The sequence below is a fragment of the Phyllopteryx taeniolatus genome, chromosome 10 (assembly GCF_024500385.1).
Source record: "Phyllopteryx taeniolatus isolate TA_2022b chromosome 10, UOR_Ptae_1.2, whole genome shotgun sequence".
In the NCBI taxonomy this organism is placed as follows: Eukaryota; Metazoa; Chordata; class Actinopteri; order Syngnathiformes; family Syngnathidae; genus Phyllopteryx; species Phyllopteryx taeniolatus.
Window position 1 is genome coordinate 5,226,717 of NC_084511.1, and position 14,417 is coordinate 5,241,133.

The 14,417-nt window shown below is 44.6% G+C and overlaps 1 protein-coding gene across 17 annotated transcripts in view; it reads right to left on the bottom strand.

The window, feature by feature from the left end:
* Window positions 1–14,417, bottom strand: part of uvssa (UV-stimulated scaffold protein A) — a 144,020-nt gene that overhangs the window by 87,248 nt on the left and 42,355 nt on the right. For all 17 annotated transcript variants that reach the window (XR_009790353.1, XR_009790354.1, XR_009790356.1 and 14 more), the window contains 2 exons: window positions 7,058–7,178; window positions 4,374–4,829 (listed from right to left, as the gene is read on the bottom strand). Coding sequence is in view for 11 of the 17 variants with exons in the window: in XM_061786602.1 (XP_061642586.1) it covers window positions 4,374–4,829; window positions 7,058–7,178 (577 nt within the window). In the remaining 6 variants the exon portion in view is untranslated. The remainder of the gene's footprint in view (window positions 1–4,373; window positions 4,830–7,057; window positions 7,179–14,417) is intronic.

A 14,417-nucleotide genomic window follows, 5' to 3' on the forward strand; every position in this document is an offset into this window, starting at 1 on the left:
CCCTGCCTCCACATACCAAATGCTCACTCCCCCCTCCCTGCCCCCACATATGTATTTGCATTCTACTAGTGTTTGTTTTACTCGTGTTATGTATTCCCTTGTCTTCCCTTTACATTTTGTCTATGCTGAACGTGTATACAATACGTTCAATACCTCATTACATAATACCTCATATTACCAGCTACACAGTAAGAAAGTTCGCATTAGATATATAATATTTCTGAGCGCTACCTATCTTTCCCACACGTATAGATGATACTCACACATAGATTGTCCCACATTCACTTATAACAATTGTACACTTATCATTATGTCACACACAACTTTTGTTTCATGGAATGTAAAATGGCATTCGAACACAGGTAAAAATAATTAAGATTATGAATTATATCATAAAATTTAAAACGGCTCTTTTCCATACAAGAAACCAATTTGTCTAAATTTATTTAAATTTCAGACTTTTTCAGCTAGCTACAACAGCAGACCAAGAGGAGTCTCAATATTAATTCATAATAGACTACTTATTACACTAAATAGCTCAATAATTGACCCAGAAGGCCAATACATAATTGTTCATACAACTATATTTAACAAATCATACACATTAGTGAATGTATACGCCCTGAATATTGACGATCCAGCTTTTATTCACACACCTTTTTCACATCTGACCAATCTGTCAGCTAAATCAACAATTATTATTGGTGGCGACTTTAATATAGCACTTAATCCAACCATAGACCACTCAAATTAAAAAAATACCAATCACAGTCTTCCCTAATATTAGATGAATATATGCATGATTTTTGACTAGTTTTATAAAAAAAAAAAAAAAAAAAAAAAAAAAAAAAAAACATTCTTCTCGCTGTGAGAAGCATGGCTCAACGCCCGTCCAATAATAGTATATTTCAGATGATACAGGATTTTTATCCAAATCTACTGCCTTCTTGTGTGCCTCCACACGGTAGTGCTCGTCAACATTCTTAACTTTTTTAGTTCGCTGCCTGTAACACCTTCCACAAAGGTGAGTTATTTTGGCAATGTTATATTTGAAGTTTGGTTTTGGTTGTAAAATAACTAAAAAGTTTTAAATTACAGTCAATGAATAATTGTGTTTATTAATCGAATGTAGCCCGATGGGGGGCAAAAGTCAGAGCAAACTCTAGGCCGTTCCCAAGACCGGATAAATGCAGAGGGTTGCGTCAGGAAGGGCATCAGGCTTAAAACTTTGCCAAACAAATATGAGCGTTCATCGAAACAATTCCATACTGGATCGGTCGCATCCCGGGTTAACAATGTCCGCCACCGGCGGCGTTAACCTAGAGGGCGGCGGTGGAGATTCAGCTACTGTGGGTCGAAAACGAAGGCGAGGTGGAAAGGGGGTTCTAAGACAGAAAGAAAAGAGGAAAGCACAAAGCCTAGAACTGAATGTGGGGACTTTGAATATTGGGATTATGACAGGAAAAGTTCGGGAGTTGGTTGACATGATGATTAGGAGAAAGGTTGATATATTGTGTGTCCAGGAGAGCAGGGGGGAAGGAGCTAAGGCTCGACATTTATGGGCTGGGTTTAAATTATTTTACCATGGTTTAGATGGGAAGAGAAATGGAGTAGCGGTTATTTTAAAAGAAGAGTTAGCTAAGAATGTCTTGGAGGTGAAAAAAGTATCAGATCGAGTGATCAGGCTGAAACCTGAAATTGAGGGTATTATGTATAATGTGATCAGTGGCTATGCCCCACAGGTAGGATATGACCTAGAGGTGAAAGAGAAATTCTGGCAGGAGCTAGATGAAGTAGTACTGAGCATCCCAGACAGAGAGGGTCTTGATTGGTGCAGATTCTAATGCACGTTAATGAAGGAAAGAGGGGTGATGAAGAAGTGATGGGTAAGTTTGGCATCCAGGAAAGGAACCAGTGTGACAGATGGGGGTAGACTTTGCAAAAAAGATGGAAATGGCTGTAGTGAACACTTTCTTTCAGAAGACGCAGGAACAAGAGCGGAGGTCGAAGCACGCAGGTGGATTACATCTTGTGCAGACTATGTAATCTGAAGGAGGTTACTGACTGTGGTGATGTGTAAAATGACTCTGGTGGTGCCGAGGAAGATTAAGAAGGCAAAGGCAGAGCAGGGAATCATATGGTGGAAGCTGAGAAAGGAAGAGTGTTGTGTGGCTTTTCTGGAATAGGTGAGACAGGAGTGGCTTCCAGAAGATTGGACCACTCCAGCCAAGGTGATCAGAGAAACGGGCAGGAGAGTACTTGGTGTGTCTTCTGGTAGGAAAGGGGAGAAGGAGACTTGGCGGTGGGAACCTCAAAGTACAGGAAATCATACAAGGAAAGGATAGCTAAGAAGAAGTGGGACACTGGAAGGAGTGAGAGGAGGAGAAAGAAATTCATGGAGGTGCGAGGTAAGGCGAAGGTAGAGGTGGCAAAGACCAAACAAGAGGGATATGATGACATGTATGCCAGGCTGGACAATAAAGAAGGAGACAATTATCTATACAGGTTGAACAGACAGAGGGATAGAGATGGGAAGGATGTGCAGTAGGTTAGGGAGACTAAGGATAGAGATGGAAATGTGCTGACTGGTGCCAGTAGTGTACTGCATGGATGTAAAGAATACTTTGAGGAGTTGATGAATGATGAAAATCAGAGAGAAAGAAGAGTTGAAGAGGCAAGTCTGGTGGAACAGGAAGTAGCAATGATTAGGAAGTCAGAAAGTCACTAAAGAGGATGAAAAATGCAAAGGTAGTTGGTCCTGATGACATTCCTGTGGAGGTATGGAAGCATCTAGGAGAGGTGGCTATGGAGTTTTTGACCAGCTTGTTCAACATAATTCTAGCAGGTGAGAAAATCCCTGAGGAATGGAGGAAACGTGCTGGTCCCCATTTTTAAGAACAAGGGTGATGTGCAGGGCTATGGGAACTATAAAGGAATAAAGTTGATGAGCCACACAATTAAGTTATGGAAAAGAGTAGTCGAGGCTAGACTCCGGACAGAAGTGAGTATTTGCGAGCCACAGTATGGTTTCATGCCTAGAAAGAGTACCACAGATGCATTATTTGGCTAGAGGGTGTTGATGGAGAACTACAGAGAAGCTCAGAAGGAGCTACATTGTGTCTTTGTAGATCTAGAGAAAGCCTATGACAGAGTACCCAGAGAGGAACTATGGTACTGCATGCGAAAGTCTGGAGTGGCAGAAAAGTATGTTAGAATAGTATAGACATGTATGAGGGCAGCAGAACAGTGGTGACGTATGCTGTAGGTGTGACAGGTGAGTTTAAGGTGGAGGTGGGATTGCATCAGGGAACAGCCCTGAGCCCCTTCCTGTTTGCAGTGGTGATGGATAGGCTGACAGATGAGGTTAGACTGGAATCCCCATGGACCATGATGTTTGCAGATGACATTGTGATCTGCTGTGAAAGCAGGGAGCAGGTGGAGAAACAGTTCAAAAGGTGGAGGCATACACTGGAAAGGAGAGGAATGGAGATTTGCCAAAGTAAGACAGAATATATGTGCATGAATGAGAGGGGTGGAGGGGGAAGAGTGAGGCTACAGGGAGAAGACATAGAGAGGGTGGAGGACTTTAAATACTTGGGATCGAGTCCAGAGCAATGGTGAGTGTGGTAAGGAAGTGAAGAAACGAGTCCAACCACGTTGGAACGGGTGGAGGAAGGTGTCACGTGTGTTATGTGACAGAAGAGTCTCTGCTTGAATGAAGGGCAAAGTTTATTAGACAGTGGGGAGGTCAGCCATGATGTACGGATTAGAGACAGTGGCACTGAAGAGACAACAGAAAGCAGAGCTGGAGGTGACAGAAATGAAGATGTTGAGGTTCTCTCTAGGAGTGACCAGGTTGGATAAAATTAGGAATGAGCTCATCAGAGGGACGGTCAAGGTTAGATGTTCTGGAGACAAAGTTAGAGAGAGCAGACTTTGATGTTTTGGACATGTACAGAGGAGAGAGAGTGAGTATATTGGTAGAAGGGTGATAAGGATGGAGCTGCCAGGTAAGAGAGCTCGAGAAAGACCAAAGAGAAGGTTGATGGATGTGGTGAGGAAAGACATGAGGGCAGTTGGTGTTCAAGAGGTAGATGCAGGAGATAGGCTTACATGGAAAAGGATGACACGCTGTGGGGGAAGGGACAAGCCAAAGGAAAAAAGTGTTTATTAATCGTGATTTCAATATCAAAATAATTGTGATTCTTAATACCACATGTAAAGTTCTCTTCAAAGAAGATATCTGGCAGATTTTTTTTCAGCGTATTATCAACACACTGATTGTGTCATTGTAAATGTTGGTGTCCTTCACAAAGATGAATTTTTCACAATACCAGTGACTTCTTTTTCAAATGTTGAAAAATTGCACTTACCATGACTCATGTTCAAGTCCAGACAATATGACCGAGAGATAAGGCCAGAGTTTCTAATAAAACAGTCTCCATGAAGAGGGCCCTGCTCTTCTGCTTCACATCTGTCCTCATCATCATGTTTCATCTTAAACCTTTGTCCTCCTTCCATCGCTCTCTTCTTCTGTTTGTCACTCCTGTTTAGTTCATTTTCACACCTCTTTTGCTTCTTTTTCTTTATTTTTTTCTCCTCCTGCTCCTCAATGTAATTTTCTTCTTTGCGCCACCTCTCCTTGCTCTCGTTCATCTTCTCTGTCCTGTCAATCAAGTTTTTACTACAGCAGGGTTGTTCTTCATCTGGCAAACATCGAGTGGTTGTTTGTGTGAGCAAGTGGCTGTCTAGAAGGGTAAACTGAGGGCAAAGTAGCATCAGGCAGGAGTCCAACTCTGTCAATGCCACCTCAATATCTGGGGAGGAGTCTGTAATAGAAACAATACTTTTGTTAAAATTACAACTGGAGAAATATGATACACCTAATACAGTGGTGCCTTGACATACCAGTTAAAGTCAAACCTTTTTGCCAATGTGGCGAAACCGTATAAAAATCTCCTAACCACACTTGTGTGCCGTCAGCCACAACCTCACGTGTTTATGCGTTTAAACTTTTAGCCACACTTAGCCAGGACTCAGGACTCGGGCTGAACGATCGTGACGGTTTTTGTCAAAATAATTTTGGAACAAATCAGACATGCGTAAACACCAAAGGCATGAAAAAGGTGACCAAATAATTTAGGGGGGAGTGTGGGGGGGATCCCCTGAGCCCCCGCAGATAATTTTTTTTAATTTTAACATAAATTAAGCAATCTGTAAGACTAAAGAGTACAATAAGGCAAAAATATATATATAATAATAATTATTCATGCAGAAACACTTATTTACACTACCACTCAAGTACATGTTGATGTAGAAATTTAAGATTAAAATTAAATTTGCGGCGGCACGTTGGAGACTGATTAGAGCGTCAGCCTCACAGTTCTGAGGACCTGGGTTCAATTCCCAGCCCCGCCTGTGTGGAGTTTGCATGTTCTCCCCGTGCCTGCGTGGGTTTTCTCCGGGCACTCCGGTTTCCTCCCACATCCAGAAAAAACATGCGTTAATTGGAGACTCTAAATTGCCCGTAGGTGTGAATGTGAGTGCGAATGGTTGTTTGTTCGTATGTGCCCTACGATTGGCTGGCAACCAGTTCAGGGTGTACCCCGCCTCCTGCCCGATGATAGCTGGGATAGGCTCCATCACGCCCGCGACCCTAGTGAGGAGAAGCGGCTCAGAAAATGGACGGATTAATTAAATTTGCCTCATTTCTTTGCTTTTTTGTTTTGGCCTCCAACTTGAGCCAGGCCCATCTCCACCTGCACCTGATGCCTGCTTCAAGCTGTGCCACATGAATAGCATCCTCCTCTTTACGCACTCTCATTCTGGAAATGAATTGACTAAAATCATTGTCTGTTTCACTTCATTTTTCCCTAATGCCAACTTCAAAGGCTAATCCCAAATGCATCCTCCAGGAAAATATTAAGTACAATATTTTTCTGTTTTTATTGGCCATTTCTGAATTTGAAGTTAGTTCATTCTATGTTGTGACATAATCCTTCGCGCTCCGTCGCTTAATACATTTAACATTAACATCAGTAAACTAATTAGATAATTGTAGCTGCGTTTCCTAATTAATACAAAATGTACTAGCGGATCAGCTCTTGTCGCCGATGTTACATGTGCTTCCTGGTTCAACTTGGGACCACACCAGGCCCCCGACCCGCAGCACACCTCAACGTGAAAATACAAAAGACCAGCGCAACACATACCACACTGGCTGATCTGATGAGCAAAAATGTTGCTTAAATGTAAGAGTAGCCATCGAGGATGTCCGCTCCAGAGGTCGGTAGAGTTGCCAAACATTGTCCTCAAGTAAGAGTACTGTTAATTGACAATAATGTGACTCAAGCAAAAGTAAATTGTAGTCCTCAAAAAAATTACTTGAGTAAAAGTAAAAAGTGTGCAGTGAAGTTATTACTCAAGTACTGAGTAAATAGTAACTTCTGATGTTTTTCTTTTTTACCACAGCATAAACATATATAAAAAAAAATTATAATAATAATACAAAGTGTGAATGTACAAACTGATGTTGCTGTGTGTGTGTATGCACAGTCAAAACAAAAAAAAACAAAAACAAAACATAGCATTTTACTGCACGGTGTTTTTTCAAGTTTAACTGAACTGAAATATCCACGTTTGGATACAGATGCCCACAACCATTTCTTTCAAACTGGAACAGTTTTGCTGTGCAACGGGAATTTGAAATACTCCCTCTGCTTATTTTTAAATGTTTTAATTATTATGTTTATTGAAAATGCAGCCAGACAGAGAAGGGTTTTAGGGGACAGACAGAGGGACAGCGTGGACAAGGGGAATAGGGCTTTAGAAGTCCGCGCAACCTTTTCATAGGCGGACAATGGCTCGGGCTCCACCCTGCTTGCTCTCACCCTGGCTCTTCGCCCTCTTCTACAGATTTGTGCCCAGTAATCATTGCCAGTTGACACTGAGAGGTCTTTTTCCCATTTTGCCATTGGTAAGTGCATTTTAGGTTCAACCTGAAATTTTACAGGAAAGCAGAATATATCTTCCTGGGAGTAGTGTACTTTGCATTTACCCTCCATGTCTCTCATGGCTGCTTTCAGTCTCTCAATGTATATTCTCTCCATTTTCCTTTGTCTCTCAGTCTCTCTTTCCCGCTCTGCTACTGTCCTAGCCTCAGCATCCTGGAAGTCCACCTAAGAAAACCAAAACAAATGTGGACATTATGAGGTGGTATTAGAAATTTATATATTTGTACATATTTCAGAATACTGCTCAAAGGATCAATTTCATTGCCAGCTGGGACTGCATTCAATGCAGAGCAAGGACTTCAATTGTCATACCAACACACCTTTACACATGCTATGGTAAGAAATTTGAATGCAGCCCTATGGGGGGCACAAGCCAGTGCAAACTGTAGGCCAGTCCCGAGCCTGGATAAATGCCGAGGGTGGCATCCGGAAGGGCATCCGGCTTAAAACTTTGCTAAAAAAATATGAGCGTTAATCTAAAGAATTCCATCCCGGATCGGGCATGGACCGGGTTAACAACTTCTGCCACCGGAGCCGTCAACCTGCAGGACACTGCTGGAAATTTAGCAACTGCGGGTCAAAGACGAAGGAGAGGTGGAAAGCAGGTTCTTAGACAGAAAGAGAAGAGGAAAGCACAGAGCCTAGAACTAAATGTGGGGACTTGGAATATTAGGATTTATGACAGGAAAAGTTCGGGAGTTGGTTGACATGATGATTAGGAGAAAGGTTGATATATTGTGTGTCCAGGAGAGCAGGGGGGAAGGCACTAAGGCTTGACGTTTATGGGCTGGGTTTAAATTATTTTACCATGGTTTAGATGGGAAGAGAAATGGAGTAGCAGTTATTTTAAAGGAAGAGTTAGCTAAGAATGTATTGGAGGTGAAAAAAGTATCAGATCGAGTGATCAGGCTGAAACCTGAAATCGAGGGTATTATGTATAATGTGATCAGTGGCTATGCCCCATATGACCTAGAGGTGAAAGAGAAATTCTGGCAGGAGCTAGATGAAGTAGTACTGAGCATCCCAGAAAGAGAGAGTCTTGATTGATGCAGATTGTAATGGACATGTTGGTAAAGGAAACAGGGGTGATGAAGAGGTTGTTTGGTAAGTTTGGCATCCAGGAAAGGAACTTGGAGGGACAGATGGAAATGGCTGTAGTGAACACTTTTTTCCCAGAAGAGGCAGGAACATAAAGTGACCTACAAGAGCGGAGGTAGAAGCACGCAGGTGGATTACATCTTGTGCAGACGATGTAATCTGAAGGTTACTGACTGTAAGGTAGTGGTAGGGGGAGTGTGGTTCGACAGCAGAGGATGGTGATATGTAAAATGACGGGGAGGAACATTAAGAAGACAATGGCAGAGGAGAGACCCATGTGATGGAAGCTGAGAAAGGAAGTGTGTTGTGCAGCTTTTCAGGAAGAGGTGAGACAGGCTCTCGGTGGACAGGAGGAGCTTCCAGAAGACTGGCCCACTATAGCCAAGGTGATCAGAGAGACAGGCAGGAGAGTACTTGGTGTATCTTCTGGCTGGAAAGGGGAAAAGGAGACTTGGTGGTGGAACCTCAAAGTACAGGAAATCATACAAGGAAAGAGGTTAGCTAAGAAGAAGTGGGACAATGAGAGGACAGAGGAGAGGAGAAAGGAATACATGGAGATGAGACGAAGGACGAAGGTAGAGGTGGCGAAGGCCAAACAAGAGGCATAAGATGATATGTATGCCAGGTTGGACACTAAAGGAGAAAATGATCTATACAGGTTGGCCAGACAGAGGGATAGAGATGGGAAGTATGTGCAGCAGGTTAAGGTAATTAAGGATATAGATGAAAATGTGTTGACACAGCACCAGTAGTGTGCTGGATAGATGGAAAGAATACTTTGAGGAGTTGATGAGTAAGGAAAATGAGAGCGAAGGAAGAGTAGAAGAGGCAAGTGTGATGGACCAGGAAGTGGCAATGATTAGTAAGGGGGAGGATAGAAAGGCATGAAAGAGGATGACAAATGGAAAGGCAGTTGGTCCTGATGACATTCCTGTGGAGGTATGGAAGCATCTAGGAGAGGTGGCTGGGGAGTTTTTGACCAGCTTGTTCAACAGAATTCTAGCACGTGAGAAGATGCCTGCGAAATGGACGAAAGGTGTGCTATTGCCCGTTTTTAAGAACAGGTGTGATGAGGTGCAGAGGTGTGGGAACTACAGAGGAATAAAGTTGATGAGCCACACAATGAAGTTATGGGAAATAGTAGTGGAGGCTAGACTCAGGACAAATGTATTTGCGAGCAACAGTATGGTTTCATGTCAAGAAAGAGTACCACAGATGAGGTGCAGAGGTGTGGGAACTACAGAGGAATAAAGTTGATGAGCCACACAATGAAGTTATGGGAAATAGTAGTGGAGGCTAGACTCAGGACAAATGTATTTGCGAGCAACAGTATGGTTTCATGTCAAGAAAGAGTACCACAGATGCATGATTTGCCTTGGGAATGTTGATGGAAAAGTACATAGGTCAGAAGGAGCGACATTGTGTCTTTGTAGATCTAGAGCGTTTGACAGAGTACCCAGAGAGGAACTGTGGTACTGTATGCGGAAGTCTGGAGTGGCAGAGAATTATGTTCGAATAATATAGGACATGTATGAGGGCAGCAGAACAGTGGTGAGGTGTGCTGTAGGTGTGACCAGGAATTTAAGGTGGAGGTGGGACTGGATCAGGGATCAGCCCTGAGCCCCTTCCTGTTTGCTGTGGTGATGGATAGGCTGACTGATGAGGTTAGACTGGAATCCTCGTGGACTTTGATGTTTGCGGATGACATTGTGATCTGCAGTGAAAGCAGGGAGCAGGTGGAGGAACAGTTAGAAAGGTGGAGGCATGCACTGCAAAAGAGAGGAATTAAGATTAGTCGAAGTAAGACAATATATGTGCATGAATGAGAGGCGTGGAGGGGGAAGAGTGAGGGAGAAGAGATAGGACTTTAAATACTTGGAGACGACAGTCTAGAGCAATGGTGAGTGTGGTAAGGAAGTTAAGAAACGGGTCCAAGCAAGTTGGAACGGGTGGAGGAATGTGTCTGGTGTATTGTGTGACAGAAGAGTCTCTGCTAGGATGAAGGGCAAAGTTTATAAGACAGTGGTGAGGCCAGCCATCATGTACGGATCAGAAACAGTGGCACTGAAGAGAAAACTGGAAGCAGAGCTGGAGGTGGAGGAAATGAAGATGTTGAGGTTCTCTCTAGGAGCGAGCAGGTTGGACAGGATTAGAAAGGAGCTCATCAGAGGCACAGCCAATGTGAGATGTTTTGGAGACAAAGTTAGAGGGAGCAGACTTCGACTGTTTGGACACGTCCAGAGGAGAGCTAGTGAGTATATTGATAGAAGGATGATGAGGATGGAGCTGCCAGGCAAGAGAGCGAGAGGAAGACCAAAAAGAAGGTTGATGGATGTAGTAAGGGAAGACATGAGAGCAGTTGGTGTTAGAAAGGAAGACGCAGGAGATACGCTTACATGGAAATGGATGACACGCTGTGGTGACCCCTACCGGGACAAGCCGAAAGGAAAAGAAGAAGATATTTGATACCCACAGATGAGGCCAATAAGTATCGAGACTTGTTAAATATAAATAGAGTCAGAAAATGCAATACAATAAAAAGTTAAAACAAACTCAAAAAGGCTAATCAAAGGATGTAATTTCTGCGGCTTCTGAGGAAGCACGGCCTGCCACAGGGGCTGTTGAGGCAGTTCTACACAGCAGTCATCAAATCAGTCCTATGTTCATCCAGCACAGTCTGGTTTGGTGCTCCACAAAAAAGGACAAACTCTGACTACAAAAGACAATCAGGACTGCCGGAAAAATCGTCGGTACCCCCCTACCCACCCTTGAGGACTGTCTATTGTCATACTAGAGCAGCTCCAACTCGACCGGAGACAAATTGTGTATTTTTGACATACTTGACAAACATAGACGGCTCGGATCTGAAGTTGTGAAAGATGCCATGTAGCAATCGTTAAGATACAGTCATAGTAAATAATGATAATTAAAAAATTAATTTAAAATATGCGGCGGCACGGTGAACGACTGGTTAGCAACTGCCTCATAGTTCTAAGGACCCAATTTCAAATCGGGCCACCACTGTGTGGAGTTTGCATGTTCTTCCCATGACTGCGTTGGATTTCTCCGGGTATTCTGGTTTCCACAGTCCCAAAACATACATGGTAGGTTAATTGAAGACTTTAAATTGCCCGTAGGTGTGAATGTGTGTGTGAATGGTTGTTTGTCTATGTGTGCTTTGCGATTGGCTGGCAACCAGTTCAGGGTGTACTCCGCCTCTTGCCCAGAGTCAGCTGGGATAGGCTCCAGGACGCCCGCGACCCTAGTGAGGATAAGTGGTACAAAAAAATGGATGGATGGATAAAAATATGCCGTTACATCAAGCCCCCTTAACATATCTGCCTGCCCCCTCAAGTATGCATGGCTAGAACTGGCCCTGGGTGCAAATGCAGCAAGGAATTGGATACAGCGAAAATACAAACGTCACAGGCTTGAATTGCACATAATAGTTCAATATTTCCATGGTCCTTGTAGTTCAAAAGAATCAAGTGTTTATCGGGCAGGAATGAATAGGCATGGGTTGATGTCGGGGCTACAGAGCACTGTTCTCGTTTAAAAGTCGAACAGTTTCCAGAAAGATGCCGTTTCTCTGCCTGGTAGTCCTGCATTGGATGCTCCTTAGCCTCCTGCCAGAGTTGAGCGGATGGAATAGAGGGTTTGAGGGGTGGGTTGATTCCTTGATAATACAGAGAGCCCTCTTTCTGCACCTATTGGTGAAGATGTGCGTAGATGTCTGAGCAGTCTTTATTATCCTTTGTAGTGCCTATCTCTCTGCAGCTGAGCACTTGTGCCACACAGTGATGCTGGTGCTGAGGACGCTCTCCACCACTCATCAATCAAAGTTCCTCAAGACACCGCTCTGCAGTCTGGCACGTTGCAGCCGCTGGACGAAGTACAGATGTTGCTGTGCCTTCTTGAGCAGATAGTGTTTCGGCTACAGGTGAGTTCCTCAGAAATGTTGACTCCAAGGTACTTGTAGTGAGAGACCACTTCCACTGCTGCTCCTCCGATGTGCAGGGGGGGAATGGGGTGTGATGTGTGAAGTTTATCGCCATCTTCTTAGTCTTTTTCACATTGATGCAAAGAATGATATCTTTACACCAGTCCACTAGATGTTCTACCTCTCTGTACTCGGACTCATAGTTTTTTGTGATGCATCCCACCACTGCTGTGTCGTCTCCACACTTCACTATATGACAGCTCGGGAATTTTGCTGAGCATTCATAGGTCAGTAGTGTGAACAGGAGTGGGCTCAGCAAACAGCCCTGGGGGGTGCCAGTGCTGAGGGTGATGGAGGAGGAGACAACATTGTGGATTCTGACAGTCTGTGGTCTGTTGGTCAGGAAGTCCTGGACCCAGTTCACCAGTGATGGACTGAGTCATAGAATGCTCAGGTTTTTCACCAGGCTGTGTGGAATGATAAGAGTTGAAAGCAGAGGTGAAATCCAGGAAGAGCAGGTGTACATGGAAGTTCTTCCTCTCAAGGTGGGGGCTGTGTATACAACTGATGAGATTGCATTATCAGTGGAGCGGTTCTCCTCCTGTATGCGTACTGATGAGAGTCCACAGTGACGTCAATGGAGTATTTGATCTGTGCCATGATCAGCTTCTCAAAGAAGTTCATGACTATTGGAGTGAGGGCTACTGGCAGATAGTCATTCAGACCTGTCACTGTGGGGCTCCTGGATACAGGAATGATGAGGTAGACTTTAGGCAGGTTGGGACAGACGCGAGTTGGAGCGAGGTGTTAAAAATGTCTGCACGTCTTCCAGCTGGTGGGCACAATCATTCAGTATCCACCCTGGGATGTTGTCAGGACCTGTGCACTTATGGGGTTTCATTATTTGCAGGGTCTTCCTCATGTCTGCTGAGTCAACTGAGGGGTGTGTCATCGCGTGGTGACGTTGTTGGGGTCCCAAAGTGGGAAAAGAAATGGTTGTGGGCATCTGGCAGGGATGGGTCTCCTGGGCATTTGGATCCTTGGTGTTGTAATTTGTGATGCACTTGATGCCTTTCCACATACTCCGAGGTGAATTGGCCCTGGATTTTTTTTTTGCATATACTTCTTTAGCCCTCCTGATGTCCGCAGCTAGCTCTCATCGTGCTTCCCTGAACGCTACGGTGTCATGTACCCTGAAAGTAGCTTCCCTAGCCTTAAAGGTCAGAGGACAAAGATTTTTTTTTTTTTAATTCTTGATAACTCTAGAACCCCTTGACAAACCACCACTGCCATTTCAAAGTGATTATAGAGCAGATATACAGCAGTTAAATCGATAAATATGATGCAGAACGCGCCTGCTGCTTTTTGCATGCGGTGCCTTCCGGTCTTCGTCATTTTCCGGCACTGTGATGTCATACAAGCCAAACATCCTGTTCATTCAGCGTTGTGTGCTATTGTTCCCGTCCTTGTATATTTGTTGTCGTGTCGTGGATTTAACAATGTCACCATGGTTTATTGTGTGGCATTTGGTTGTACAAATGGTTCAGGCAGGGGCAAGTTTTTATTTTTATTTTGGCTTTCCAAGTGAAAAAGGAATACGTGACCAGTGGATAGGGAAAGTCAAGCCTCCACACACACAGCTTGGGCTGTGGTACCAGCCCTATCGAGTGGGGTTGGACTCTCTTCCACTCTGGAGTTGTCATCGGACTTGCGGCCGCATGTCTTGGACACTTGGGTGAAGAGAGGGGCGGAGCTGTCAACTGATCACCACGTGGTGGTGAGTTGGCTACGATGGTGGGTAAGATGCCGGTCCGACGTGCAGGCCCAAACGTATTGTGAGGGTCTGCTGTGAACGTCTGGCAGAATCCCCTGTCAGAAGGAGTTTCAACTCCCACCTCCGACAGAACTTTGCTCATGTTCCGGGAAAGGCAGGGGTCATCGAGTCCGAGTGGACCATGTTCCGCACCTCCATTGCTGAGGCGGCCGACCGGAGCTGTGGCCGTAAGGTGGTCGGTGCCTGTCATGGCGCCAATCCCCGAACCCGTTGGTGGACACAAACAGTGTGGGTTGCCGTCAAGCTTAAGAAGGAGTCCTATCGGGCCTTTTGGGCCTGTAGGACTCCTGAGGCAGCTGATGGGTACCGGCTGGCCAAGCAGAATGCAGCTTTGGTGGTCTCTGAAGCAAAAACTCAGGTATGGGAAGAGTTTGGTGAGGCCATGGAGAAAGACTTCCGGACGGCTTCAAGGAAATTCTGGTCCACCATCCGGCGTCTCAGGAGGGGAAGCAGTGCACCATCAACACTGTGTATAGTGGGTATGGGGCGCTGCTGACCTCGACTTGGGACGTTGTGAGTCGGTGGGGAGAAT